Raw genomic sequence first — 14,851 nt, forward strand, 5'->3', positions numbered from 1 at the left:
CCCAGGTTCAAATCCCGCTTACCATTGTGTCCATGAGCAAGACACTTAACCCTAAATTGCTCCAGGGAGACTGTCCCTGTACCTACTGACTGTAAGTCGCTCTGGACATTACCTTCACTTAGGTACCGTCCCCAGACACAGGGTGATACAACCTCTGCATTTATCCATCACCCTTGGTGGTGAGTGTGGGGACCATATTTTGCTCAGTGTCACCTTGGCATTCAGGATTCGAACTGGCAAGGTCCGCTCACAGGTCCACTTCCTTACCCACTAGGCTACCACTGGCCCAGGGTGACGCAGGGTTAAATGCAGAGGACACATTTTCGACGATCACTTCACTTTCACGCCATACAGTGTTAAATATGAACAAGTTAAGCCAAATAAAACATGTAAAGAAGTTTAAAGGTCTTGGTAGAATAGACCTTGACTTCAGCAGAAATTATTTTTTGTCGTTTAGTTATGTATTATTTAAATAAATTTGATTAATAAATTGAACTATCCGATACAATAGCGTTCAACAACAGCAACACAATCTTATACAGTAAGCGTAAAGAAATAAACAAGAAATAAATAAGCAAACGGGAAGATGATTCATGCTAGAATGTTCAATAAAAGACTATAATAGTTATTGGGACGTGTGCTCGGACGCGAGTGGGCGGGGCTTGCATATTGACAGCGGCGCCGCGGCGTGTGGGCGGGGCTCGTGACGTCACTAGGCAGCGGCCGTCGCTCCGCGCCTGACGTAGAGAACGTGGTCGCCATAATAACGACTTTCCGCGCAATGCAGCGCCGTTAGCACCGCCGGCGCCCTTCCCGCCGCAGCCGTCACCCCCCCGGGCGCGGATTCGGTCGTGTCCGTGCGGGCGCCCACCTGCCGGAGGAGCGGGAGAGTCGAGCGGGACGTCGCGGCGCGGTGAGCGGCGTGTTAGCGTGTTAGCAGCATGCTGGGGACACGCTTTGTTGTGCGGCGGCTGTAGCGCTCAGCCCCGCCGCGGAGCGACCCGTGGCCCGGGCTGTCTCCTCCGGGGCAAAGCGGGCTCTCCTCCGGGGTACAGACGCAGCCCCCTCGGTGTCGCCGCTCGGTCCGGGTCCAAAGTTGGATCGCGGCTCCGGTGCCCGAGACTGGGACCCGGTCCCGGCTTGGACCGTCCGGCTTCTGCCCCGAACTTGGCCTAGCTCCGAGTCTCTCGCCCCGCGGTCACCCTGAAACTTTCTCGGCGCGCCGCCGACTGTCGCGCTGTTAAATGTCGTCGTTGTGTCCCGTGTCAGCCAGGGCGATGGCGTCTGCGTCCGAGGCCAGCGTGGACTCCAAGGCCGAGCTGACCACCCTGCTGGAGCAGTGGGAGCGAGAGCAGCTGGGCAGCACTCCGGACCTGGTGGCCATTCTGACCAAGTGTGTCCCCTTGTCCCCTGTCCCCGGTGACAGAGTAATGCAGCGTGTGTCTGTGTGGATGTGAATGTGACCTGCCTTGCAAACACGTCAGTCTGAGATTACCGACCCCGGGACGATCTCAAAGTGCAAAATGACTCTGCAGTTCACCGAAAATGTAAAAACAGAGCCAAAGTACAGGACGTGTAGGATCTGTGCATTAATTACATTAACAATTCAGGCAAAACATCAAGCAACTCAGAACTGAATTTGGGAGTACATTTGAATGCAAAAATATCCGTATTTGATGTCCCTGCATCGATATGATATCACAATATTATATTGCTGTATCGATATTTTCCAACATCCCAATTAATGATCACGTTCATGTTTATATCGAGCCGTTAACCCTGTAAGGAAATGGACAATAATATTTCACTGAACAGTCTCTTTCTGAAATGGTTTTAATTTAAAATCATGTCTACAGTAAATGTTTATGGTTAATTAATGTTTAAATTTAGATATATATATTTATTTAGTTAGTTAGTTAGTTAGTTAGTTAGTATGTGGTAGTAGCCTATGAACCAAAAGACTCAGGTTCAAATCCTGCTTACTACCATTGTGTCCCTGAGCAGGACACTTATCCCTGAGTGTCTCCAGGGGGGGACTGTCCCTGTAACTACTGATTGTAAGTTGCTCTGGATAAAGGCGTCTGGTAAATGCCATAAATGTAAAATGTAAACCCTCTCTCACTGCTTTGTATAGGTTTGATAATTTTGCACAGTGCTGTGTGTGTGTATATATGTGTGTGTGTGTAATGAGTTATTATATTTAAATTATGATTTTTAAATGAACAGTCAGACCTTTCCTGGTTTTTGGACACACATCAGTGGTGGTGATTTTGTTCGTTTAGGATCTCCGAGCTGGTAGAGCGGGAGACTGAGGAGTACCACAAAGCTGACCCGGACCCGTTCGATGATCGACACCCAGGTGACTGGCTGACCTTTGAACTCCCCGCCGGTCCCGTGTTTTTTCCGCTTGTACGCTGTGCAGGGGGAAAACCTGTCTTTGTGTGTTGCAGGACGGGCGGACCCAGAGTGCATGCTGGGGCACCTGCTGAAGATCCTGTTTAAGAACGACGACTTCATGAACGCGGTGAGTTCCGGAGCGTTTACGTCAGATGCGCCTCGTTTTGGTCCGCCGTCGCACTCCTGACCGTGTCCTGTGTGCGGCGCTCTAGCTGGTGAACACGTACATGATGAGCAGTCGGGAGGTGTCCCTCAACACGGCTGCATGCTGCCTGCTGCTGGACATCATGCCTGGGCTGGAGACTGCCGTGGTCTTCCAGGAGAAGGTCCGTCGCACCACGGAAATCTGAGCTATTCATTTCTATTCTAGTCGCAAATTTCTTGATTTTTAAAAATGTTTTTTTATTATTAACCCACAGATTTCTTTCATGTTTCAGTTTAGTTAAAAACCGCAATACGTGTTCTTGACCTCAAAACAGCCGAATCTTTTAAAAAAAATTTTTTTTATTTAAGAATTTAACAAAAAATATATAATAATTATTTAGAGGAAAATAGGACAGTGAGGAAAAGGTGGAAAATAGTCATGAACACTTCTGCAATGTTGACCTACCTAGATACCTGTGTGTGTGTGTGTGTGTGTGTGTGTGTGTGTGTGTGTGCACATTAGGAGGGAATTGTGGAGAGGCTGTTTAAGTGGGCTCAGGAGGCGGAGCGGCCGCTGCGGATCTACGCCACCGGTCTTCTAGCTGGAGCTATGGAGAACCAGGACATTGCAGCCAACTACCGCGAGGAGAACTCTGTGCTGGTTTGTACGCACACACACACACACACACACACACACATGCACGCACCGCCCTGCCGTTATGGAAACGGATCTTTTTCTGCTTCAGGTGCCGCTGATGCTGCACCGCCTGCGTGAGCTGCAGGAGGGAGCGGCTGAGACCCGGAAGGACCTGAGGCGGCCGAGCTCCAGAAAGAGCCGCGGTGAGCCGCTGCTGACACTGGACGAGGAGATGGTGGCAGGCTCCGGGTTCCAGGACAAAAATGGCCGAGAGGAGGAGGGCGAGGAGGCGGAGCAGGACGGCCTGGAGTTCAGCAGCAGCAAGTCCTTCGTCCTCGCCGGCCGGCCCGACTCCGCCGCCAAGGATCCGGCGAAGCCGGGAGGCCTGGAGGAGGCGGACGGGCAGGTGGAGGCCAGCAGCCAGTGGAGGAGGGCGGCCGAGTGCGAGAACGGCCGCAAGGCCAAGCAGAAGCTGAAGTACGCCCCGCCCGAGCCGGACCGCAGCTTCGGCGAGCTGTCCAACAGCAGCTGGTCCGAAATGAGTCCCTGGGTCATCGGGAACAACTACCACCTCTACCCCCTGACCCCCGGCATCGAGCAGCGCCTCATCCTGCAGTACCTCACGCCGCTGGGGGAGTACCAGGAGGTAAACCTTCTAGAAATATTTTTAGATGGCCAGGCCGCCCCCTAGAGGCGACTGACGTTGACTCGCATGCTTGGTTTCGTTATGCAGTCCATAGGTGTAATTTGCGGGAGGGGTTAGGGGGGTCATGACCCCCACAAAAATCAGATCCAGCCAACTGGACACCTGGACGCACCGTGGTCTGGATTGATTGGCCTAGTGGACTTTTTTTTTACACATTTCCGGTGTTTACTTTACTTACAGGAGGAGGACACCAGCAATTCTCATTCGGTTTCTATAGATTTTGAGTTACAAAACTAAGAGCCCCGATAAGGCCCAACTTGTCAGGAATAGAACATGCTGGGGAATTGTTAAGTGCTAGACGAATTATTCTTTAATTTGCATATGCGCGTTAATGTTTTATTAGCAATAATACCAACGTATTTTACGCCGCTTCGTAAGTGCGGAACTGTGGCTGTTTTGCCATTCCGTACATTCTGACACACAACCGTAGCGCACGCAACATTGTAATATCGTAACACAGTTACTTATTGCGATTGAATGCATAATTCTTTTTTTGGTCCATTTTTATGTGTTTTAATGCTATAGCTGAGATGGTTTTGACCGTTTAGAAATATGAGAGTGCGCTCACCTACGACTGTTGACTGCGAATCTTGCTAACCCGTCCTCGTACTTGGCGAACTTTGTATGTAATCATGTGTGACGCGGGAGTTGGGGGGGGGTCACGTGATCTCTGACTCCGCCTCGTTCATGCGTGTCCTGCAGCTCCTGGCCGTGTTCATGCAGCTGGGAGCGCGCGAGCTGCTCATCCACTACATGGACCTCAAGCAGACCAACGACGTGCAGCTCACCTTCGAGGCGCTGAAGGTAACGTTTGCCCGGTGTCCACGTCACCCGGTGTCCACGTCACCATGTGACCCGTATGTCTTTTTCTTTCGTAGTACCTGGCCTCCTTGCTCCTCCACAAGAAGTTTGCCGCAGAGTTCGTTGCTCACGGCGGCGTTCAGAAGCTCCTGGAAATCCCGCGGCCATCGATGGCCGCCACCGGGGTCTCCCTGTGCCTGTACTACCTGGCCTACAACCAGGACGCCATGGAGCGGGTAAGGGCCGCACGAACCATCGTAAGACGCTTGGCGCGTTCCCGCGCCAGCTTCCAACGGTTTGCGCGTGTTGCAGGTGTGTGTGCTGCCTCACTCGGTCCTGGCCGACGTGGTGAGGTACGCGCTCTGGCTGCTGGAGTGTTCTCACGCGTCCGGCTGTTGCCATGCAACCATGTTCTTCTCAATCTCCTTCTCCTTCCGGGCGGTTTTGGAACTGTTCGACCAGCAGGATGGACTCCGTCGTCTCGTCAACTTGGTACACGCACGCACGCACACACGCACATAAATACATGAAATTTATTCCATTTCATTCTGAATCGACTAATTGCATATTCCTCATAATTCCTGTTCACTTGAAAAAAAATGGCAAAATATGCTCCATCAGCCATAGCATTATGAGTAGTCCACCTGCAGAACATGAACGTCCCACAAAAGCCGCAGCCTTATACATTTTGCCCTCCTCAAAGCCATTCAGATCCTTTTTGTAACCCAGTAATCAATCATATTGACTTTTCCTGTTGTCGTTATGGCCGCTTGGTGTATGAAATGCCTGAAATTGTGTGTAGATCAGCACTCTGGAAATCCTGAACCCAGAGGACCAGGGGGCGCTGTTGAGCGACGACGAGATCTTCTCCAGCCGCCAGACGGCCAAGCACACCTGCATGGCGCTGCGCCGCTACTTCGAGGCTCACCTGGCCATCAAGGTGGAGCAGGTGAAACAGTCGCTGCAGCGCAGCGAGGGCGGAGCTCCCATACACCCACAGCCGTACTACAAGGTACACGCGCCCCGCTACGCCAATCCTCCCGTCCCATCGATTGTTCTTCCTGACACCTCACGTTACGTTTTCAAACCTGAGCGTTAAGGACGTCTGAACCAGGGACTGCTCACAGACCGGTTTTCACCGGATGGAGTTAAAAAAGTTTCAACTGGTATCCCGACAAGCGCTAAACAGCGCCGAACGTTTAAACAGCGGCGAGTGAACGCCAGCGAAACGTTAATGGAATGCAGCTACAAAGCGCGGCAGAAACGGGCGTGCCGTACAGTGTTCGTTTTGAGTGTCTGTGCGGACGAGGCCGAACTCCAATCAGGCTGGCGCGGTCACTACCGGTCACAACCTTCTGATTACGGGCCCGCTTCCTTAACCGCTAGGCCACTACTGCCCCACTAACCTTACACACTTTCCCTGACCGGGAATCGAACCCGGGCCTAACCACTAGACCACCAGGGACCCTTGAAAAGTGATTGTCACTAGTGATACACAGCAGCACAGCACACGGTGCATACAGTGAAATTTGTCCTCTGCATTTAACCCATGACCCTGAGTGAGCAGTGGGCAGCCATGACAGGCGCCCGGGGAGCAGTGTGTGGGGACGGTGCTTTGCTCAGTGGCTCAGGGTTAAATGCAGAGGACAAATTTCACTGTGTGCACTGTGTGCTGTGCTGCTGTGTATCACTAGTGACAATCACTTCACTTTCACTTACCGGCACTACTTTTCAACTAGAACACCACCGAGCAACGGCGTTATGATGTAATCCATCACGTCCTGCACTGCGTCCATGCAGAATCCATTATGAGATTCATTTCAACGAAACGTTTCCACATCATCTTGCCCCTTCGTGCCTTCTGAACGCTTTTGTTGCGAACTTGGACGAGAGGGTTATTTGAGAAGTACAGATTAGTACATGAATCGCGCATGGAAGCGCCAGTTACTGGCCATTTCTCCTCTGATTCCTGGCCCAGGGGGACGCTGGTCCTTTTTTTTTTTTTTTTTTTTTTTTTGGTTGTTTGCTGTTCCACCATCTTTACTCTTCACTCGATCGCTGCTGCACTGCTGTTGCTTGGCAACAGGTCTTGCTAAATGCCAAGGCAGTAAAATTGGGATGTGGTCAGTTTCTTGTCCCCAAAAAAAAAAAAAAAGTGGGGAAACCTCTGGCACAGAATAGAATTCCGAGGCAGCCCGGCCCTTGTTAAACATTGTGTGTGTGTGTGTGTGTGTGTGTGTGTGTGTGTGTGTGTGTGTGTGTTTTTTCTCTGCAGGCGTGCACATACACTCACGAGCAGGTGGTAGAGATGATCGAGTTTCTGTTTGAGTACGGACCCGTCCGGCTCTACTGGGAACCCGCCGAGGTCTTCCACAAGCTGTCCTGCGTCCAGCTGCTGCTGCAGCTCATCTCCATCGCCTGCGACTGGAGGACTTACTACGGCAGGTAGGGGTCACAGGTTATAATAGGAGCGCTCATAACATTTTTTTTTTGATAAATGACATAAATTCTCCTCATAATACAGCAGCGAAGTGGCATGGACGAGTGGGTGAGTTGGTCAGGGCCAGTAGGGGCCTAGCGGTTAAGGAAGCGGCCCCGTAATCAGAAGGTTGTCAGTTCGAATCCCGATCCGCCGAGGTGCCACTGAGCAAAGTCCCCACACACTGCTCCCTGGGCGCCTGTCATGGCCACCCACTGCTCACTCAGGGTGACTGTTAAATACAGAGGACACATTTCACCGTGTCACCGTGTGCTGTGCTGCAGTGTTCCACAGTGACAAACACGTCACATTCATTTTAACGTACCTCTGTTGGGGTTTGTTTTATAATTTCACGGTTACGGTCCGTCCCGTAACGTTTACTGTTTGTGCGAGACAGGAGCGACACGGTGCGCTACGCCCTGGACATCCTGAGCATCCTCACCGTGGTGCCCAAAACCCAGCTGCTGCTGGCCGAGCCCGTGGCCGTGCTGGACGAGGGCGGCTCCACCATCTCCACCGTGGGTGGGTGCGCCGTTCGCTCTTCTTTCCAAATGAAATTTTTATAATTATTTTTATTTGTCGCATACACAGTCATGCGCGGTATGATGTGCGGTGAAGTGCTTTGGCGACTGCTATAGACCTCAATATTGCACTTTTATTTCTGTAACGTAAAACAGAGAGTATGTGTATAACAGCAAGGTGTAAAGTGAAAAAACGTGGTGCAAGAGTCCTGTGGTCTGATGTCGCATGTAGCACTTACATAATCTGACTGATGGGCTTCGTGCTTCCTGTTGCAGGGATGAGCATCGTGCTGGTCGTGGCAGAAGGCGAGGTGTTCGTCAACGACGCCGAGATCCAGAAATCCGCCCTTCAGGTCATAATCAACTGCGTGTGCGCGCCGGACAAGCGCATGTCCAGCATCGGGAAGTTCATCGCCGGCACGCCGCGCCGCCGCCTGCCCCAGGCCAATCGCGGCAGCGAGAGCGTCCTGGCCAAGATGTGGAACGTGGTGCAGTCCAACAACGGCATCAAGGTGCTGCTGTCGCTGCTGACGGTCAAGACGCCCATCACGGACGCCGACCAGATCCGGGTGCTGGCCTGCAAGGCGCTGGTGGGCCTGGCGCGCTCGGCCGCGGTGCGGCAGATCATCAGCAAGCTGCCGCTGTTCAGCAGCGGCCAGATCCAGACGCTGATGAAGGAGCCGGTGCTGCAGGACAAGCGCAGCGAGCACGTGCGCTTCTGCAAGTTCGCCGCCGAGCTGATCGAGCGCGTGTCCGGCAAGCCGCTGCTGATGGGCACGGACGTGTCGCTGGCGCGGCTGCAGCGGGCCAGCGTGGTGGCGCAGACGCGCATCTCCTTCCCCGAGAAGGAGCTGCTGCTGCTCGTCCGCAACCACCTGGTGGCCAAGGGCCTGAACGACACGGCCAACATGCTCACCAAGGAGGCCGACCTGCCCATGGCGCCGCTGCCGCTGGGCCACGCCCACCCCGCCGTGCCCGCCGTCACCATGGCGACCTCGCCCACCCCCGCCGCCATCCACTCGAGGACTCCGCGGCTGGCCAACGGGGTGGCGGCGCGGCTGGGCGGCCACTCCTCCACCCCCCCCGCGCTGCTGCACTCCCAGCCGCGCTCGTGCACGCCGCAGGGCTCCGCCCTCTCCTCGGCCGCGGCGTCCAACACGCCTCCCCTCCACAGCACCAGCTCGCCGCTGATCGGCCGGATCGTGTTCTCGCGCGAGCGGGCGTCGCCGTGCGGCGCCGGCGGCCGCAAGCCGCGGGTCCTGCGGCAGAAGTCGGACCACGGCGCCTTCAACCAGAGCCCCGCCATGAAGAAGCAGCTGGACCGGCACCTGCCCTCGCCGCCGGCGCTGGACGGCATCATCACCGAGTACCTGCGCGAGCAGCACGCGCGCTGCAAGAACCCCGTCACCACCTGCCCGCTCTTCAGCCTCTTCACGCCGCACCAGTGCCCCGAGCCCAAGCAGCGGCGCCAGGCGCCCGCCAACTTCACCGCCCGCCACAGCTGCCGCGCCATCGACCCCAAGTACGGCGGCGTGGACGGCGGCTGCTTCGACCGCCACCTCATCTTCAGCCGCTTCCGGCCCATCTCGGTGTTCCGCGAGGCCGACGAGGACGAGAGCGGCTTCACCTGCTGCGCCTTCTCCGCCCGCGAGCGCTTCCTCATGCTGGGCACCTGCACCGGGCAGCTGAAGCTCTACAACGTCTTCACCGGGCAGGAGGAGGCCAGTTACAGCTGCCACGGCTCGGCCATCACTCACCTGGAGCCGTCCCGGGTCGGTACAGCCCCTCCCCGTTTACATTTACGTATTCAGAGCGACTTAGTCAGTAGTTACAGGGACAGTCCCCCCCTGGAGACACTCAGGGTTAAGTGTCTTGCTCAGGGACACGATGGTAGTAAGTGGGGTTTGAACAGGCGAGTGTGTTACCCCACTAGGCTACTACCACCGTGATCCCCACATAATATACATTTCTAGGATCTTGCAAAATCCAAGAAATAAGAAATAAAATCCAAGAAATAAAAAAAAATAAGGGCTTTTAGATCAGCAGTAAAAGTTGTCGTCATTGCAAAACTTCTGTCTAAATTCGCAAAAGGGCGGTGGTAGCCTAGCGCATAACACACTCGCCCGTGAACCAGGAGACCCAGGTTCAAATCCCACTTACTACCATTAACCCTGAGTGTCTCCAGGGGGGGACTGTCCCTGTAACTACTGATTGTAAGTCGGTTTTGCATGTAGATGTAAATGCAAAACCAGAGCACAAAAATTATTTTAATAAAACACGTGCACCTATTTATTTTCATTGTAGCGTATGAAAATGCTTTAGTTTCTGTTGGATACCCTTTGTTAGTCCTATTATGTTGCTCACTTGCTGTAAAAAAAAAAAAAAAAAATCAGTCATCTGAAATAATCGTGAGCAGGAGATGTATTTGTATTAATTTGGTCTTCCGTGCGCAGGACGGCTCTCTGCTGCTGACCTCGGCCTCCTGGAGTTACCCGCTGTCCGCGCTCTGGGGCATGAAGTCCGTTTTCATCATGAAGTGAGTTCCCAGCTGATCACAGCTATTAACATTTAAGAAATAATCTTTATGTAATTATGTTAACACTACGTACCGTTTTATCTATTAAATCTATTGTTCACCCCCATTCATGATGTGGATATAAAAAGTTTAAAATTCCACCTTAAATGTGACCTGTAACCTGTACAGTTCAATTGGAAAACTGCTTGGGCGATTAAACAAATTATAATACATTAACCTATTAAACTGGTTGCATAAGCATGCATGCCTTTCTGCTTTTTATGGGTGTATGTACACTTTTTACATCCACCGTACTTTGTCTTGAATAAGCATGTCCGCTAAAAACCTTTCTTGCTGGAAAGTTTATTTAATGCGGCGAAATGAATTCTCAGGAACACAAGTACATTTTTGAATTAAAATGGCCTGTTTTTAATTGTGCAACGTACTGCTGATTTTTACAGGCATTCGTTTTCAGACGATCATTACGTGGAGTTCAGTAAACTCTCTCAGGACAGGGTCATCGGGACGAAGGAGCACATAGCACATGTGATTTTTATTTTTCTCTCATCCACAATAGACCTGATATAGCAAGATCTAAAAATGTAGCTTCACGTCGGAAATATGCCGTTCTAGATTTACGACATCCAGGCGGGTCAGAAAACCTTGACCTTAAACAACCCTGACCTGGCCAACAATTACAAGAGGAACTGCGCGACCTTTAACCCCACGGACGACCTGGTGCTGAACGACGGCGTGCTGTGGGACGTACGCTCTGCTCAGGCCATCCACAAGTTCGACAAGTTCAACATGAACATCAGCGGCGTGTTTCACCCCAACGGGCAGGAGGTCATCATCAACACGGAGATCGTATCCTTCCTGTTGATAAGGTTCATGGAACGAACATCAAAACATTTCTCTTTTCGTTTAGTGACGGAATAATAAACCAACCGAAACAGGAAGTGGCTGCGTGCGGTTTGTCTGTATGTCGGAGAAGAGCGACTAACTACCCCACTCCCTGTAGTGTAATTGTTTCTAACGTGACCACGCCCACTACCTGACGGAGGAAGTATTACATGTATGTCGGAGAAGAGCGACTAACTACCCCACTCCCTGTAGTGTAATTGTTTCTAACGTGACCACGCCCACTACCTGACGGGGGAAGTATTACATGTATGTCGGAGAAGAGCGACTAACTACCCCACTCCCTGTAGTGTAATTGTTTCTAACGTGACCACGCCCACTACCTGACGGAGGAAGTATTACATGTATGTCGGAGAAGAGCGACTAACTACCCCACTCCCTGTAGTGTAATTGTTTCTAACGTGACCACGCCCACTACCTGACGGGGGAAGTATTACATGTATGTCGGAGTATTACATGTTTGTCGGAGAAGAGCGACTAACTACCCGACTCTGTTGTGTAATTGTTTCTAACCTGACCACGCCCACTACCTGACGGAGGAAGTATTACATGTATGTCGGAGAAGAGCGACTAACTACCCCACTCTCTGTTGTGTAATTGTTTCTAACGTGACCACGCCCACTACCTGACGGGGGAAGTATTACATGTATGTCGGAGAAGAGCGACTAACTACCCCACTCCCTGTAGTGTAATTGTTTCTAACGTGACCACGCCCACTACCTGACGGGGGAAGTATTACATGTATGTCGGAGTATTACATGTTTGTCGGAGAAGAGCGACTAACTACCCGACTCTGTTGTGTAATTGTTTCTAACCTGACCACGCCCACTACCTGACGGGGGAAGTATTACATGTATGTCGGAGAAGAGCGACTAACTACCCCACTCTCTGTTGTGTAATTGTTTCTAACGTGACCACGCCCACTACCTGACGGGGGAAGTATTACATGTATGTCGGAGAAGAGCGACTAACTACCCCACTCCCTGTAGTGTAATTGTTTCTAACGTGACCACGCCCACTACCTGACGGGGGAAGTATTACATGTATGTCGGAGTATTACATGTTTGTCGGAGAAGAGCGACTAACTACCCGACTCTGTTGTGTAATTGTTTCTAACCTGACCACGCCCACTACCTGACGGGGGAAGTATTACATGTATGTCGGAGAAGAGCGACTAACTACCCGACTCTGTTGTGTAATTGTTTCTAACCTGACCACGCCCACTACCTGACGGGGGAAGTATTACATGTATGTCGGAGAAGAGCGACTAACTACCCCACTCTCTGTTGTGTAATTGTTTCTAACGTGACCACGCCCACTACCTGACGGGGGAAGTATTACATGTATGTCGGAGTATTACATGTTTGTCGGAGAAGAGCGACTAACTACCCGACTCTGTTGTGTAATTGTTTCTAACCTGACCACGCCCACTACCTGACGGAGGAAGTATTACATGTATGTCGGAGAAGAGCGACTAACTACCCCACTCTCTGTTGTGTAATTGTTTCTAACGTGACCACGCCCACTACCTGACGGGGGAAGTATTACATGTATGTCGGAGAAGAGCGACTAACTACCCCACTCTCTGTTGTGTAATTGTTTCTAACGTGACCACGCCCACTACCTGACGGGGGAAGTATTACATGTATGTCGGAGAAGAGCGACTAACTACCCCACTCTCTGTTGTGTAATTGTTTCTAACGTGACCACGCCCACTACCTGACGGGGGAAGTATTACATGTATGTCGGAGAAGAGCGACTAACTACCCCACTCTCTGTTGTGTAATTGTTTCTAACGTGACCACGCCCACTACCTGACGGGGGAAGTATTACATGTATGTCGGAGAAGAGCGACTAACTACCCCACTCTCTGTTGTGTAATTGTTTCTAACGTGACCACGCCCACTACCTGACTGGGGAAGTATTACATCTTATACAGCTGCGTCCCGCGGTGTCTGTTTCTGCCGTGCGTTCTGTTCTTTAATGGACTGGGCCAGTGGGACCTGAGGACGTTTCACCTGCTGCACACGGTGCCTGCGCTGGACCAGTGCAGGATCGTCTTCAACAACAACGGCACGGTCATCTACGGAGGTGAGGCCCTCGGCGCCGCGGCTGGTCCTCGCTCGGTCCGCGAGTGTATCTCTCCTGGGGCCGTTCTCCGTAACGTCTGGCTATGTGTGCGCGAGGCAGACGACCAGAGCCACGCCCACTTCCTGTGCGCTGAACTCTGGGCCTGCTGTGAGTGGTTTCCATGGTAACGGGGATTCTGTAACTGCGGTTTCCCTAGCGATGCTGCAGGCCGACGACGAGGACGACATGATGGAGCAGCAGATGAAGAGTCCGTTCGGCTCCTCCTTCAGAACGTTCGACGCCACGGACTACAAGCCCATTGGTAGAGTTCTCCACATGATCCCACTTTTCCCCCCCGGTTTCCTCTAAAACGTTCCTTCTTCTCCAACAGCAACCATTGATGTGAAAAGAAACATATTTGATCTGTGCACAGACACCAAAGACTGTTACCTGGCCGTCATAGAGGTACGTCGTCTTCCGCTGGTGTCTGATGAGGTTATGATCGGGTTTCACTGACCGTTTTTATACAACAGAACCAGGACTCCATCAACATGGACACGGTGTGCCGTCTCTACGAGGTCGGCAGGCAGCGCCTTGCGGAGGAAGAGGAGGACGAGGAAGATCAGGTCAGAGAGGCGTGGGTGTGGTCAATTTAAATAGGGCGTGTCCTTGTTCGGTATGGGACACACTTCCCAAAAGCGTTCATAGTTCACTGTCATCGGTTCTACCAGGAGGATGAAGACCAGGAGGACGACGATGACGATGACGACTCAGACGATGACCTCGACACGGACCCCCTCCTAGCGGAACTGGAGAACGAGAACAACGGCGAGGAGGAAGAAGATGGAGAGCAGGACTTCTCCCCGTCTGATGATGAAGAGGTGGCGCGTCTGCTGGAGGAAGGCGGGGATGACGATGAGGATGATGAGGAGGAGGAGGAGGATGATGAGGACGACGACGATGATTCTGATGATAATGAGGAAGATGTTGAGCTGGTGCTGGACAACAGTATGTGGTGTTTGGGTTTCTGCTCAATATTAACTCTGACAAACTGAGAAATACGAAAAATATTTGTGTTGAAGAACCGCTCTGATTGGCTGCGTTATTACGAAGCAGCCATTTATTAACCAATTATTATTAATATTGATGCCGTTCATTTTATTTCTTCCAACATCTGTGTTTCTGCTCAGCAGGCAGCTCGGACAACTCGGACATGGAAGACGACATCATTCTGTCACTGAACGAATGAGCGCGCGGCGAGGCCGCCTCGGGGGCGTGGCCTCAGCGGGATGCGGCCCCGTTCGGCGTGACGACCCACCCCGGGTCCGGACCCCTGCAGGGGTCTCGGCGGCGATCGGACTGAGAACTTTCTTTTACTTCTGCTTTTTGGTTTTCTGTTTGATTTTGATGCTTGAAAGATGATTTTTTTTTTTTTTTTTTTTTTTTTTTTTTTTTTTTTTTTTTTGGAAAAGCGACTTTAGCTTCCAGTTCTCATGTTGTGTGTGAGCTGCCGGGGTGGAGGACGGCGGTGGTGGTGCCAACATCTCACATACTTCACTTTTAGTTTGCCCCTTTCCATTTTGTAAAGTAATTATCCGAGAGAATGTATGTATCTAAAGTATTTTTCTATAAATGTAATAAAACTGGATTGTTTAATTTG

At 51.8% G+C, this 14,851-nt stretch overlaps 1 protein-coding gene across 2 annotated transcripts; it reads left to right on the plus strand.

The window, feature by feature from the left end:
• The first annotated feature begins 726 nt into the window (after positions 1-726).
• On the plus strand, positions 727-14,603 carry dcaf1 (ddb1 and cul4 associated factor 1). Of its 2 annotated transcripts, none has more exons than XM_028987209.1 (23): positions 727-913; positions 1,270-1,393; positions 2,283-2,359; positions 2,451-2,524; positions 2,610-2,723; positions 3,065-3,202; positions 3,288-3,824; positions 4,587-4,688; positions 4,763-4,921; positions 4,998-5,177; positions 5,488-5,697; positions 6,961-7,130; positions 7,562-7,686; positions 7,962-9,457; positions 10,139-10,221; positions 10,662-10,746; positions 10,834-11,067; positions 13,119-13,212; positions 13,409-13,513; positions 13,583-13,656; positions 13,725-13,817; positions 13,923-14,199; positions 14,382-14,603. In XM_028987209.1, exons 2-23 carry the CDS (start codon positions 1,278-1,280, stop codon positions 14,438-14,440), a joined length of 4,602 nt encoding a protein of 1,533 aa, XP_028843042.1. In that variant the 5' UTR covers positions 727-913; positions 1,270-1,277; the 3' UTR covers positions 14,441-14,603. The 2 variants fall into 2 exon arrangements, with proteins under 2 accessions (XP_028843042.1, XP_028843043.1); XM_028987210.1 differs by having other exon boundaries at positions 14,385-14,603.
• Positions 14,604-14,851: the final 248 nt, after the last annotated feature.

Source organism: Denticeps clupeoides, chromosome 7 (assembly GCF_900700375.1).
Source record: "Denticeps clupeoides chromosome 7, fDenClu1.1, whole genome shotgun sequence".
In the NCBI taxonomy this organism is placed as follows: Eukaryota; Metazoa; Chordata; class Actinopteri; order Clupeiformes; family Denticipitidae; genus Denticeps; species Denticeps clupeoides.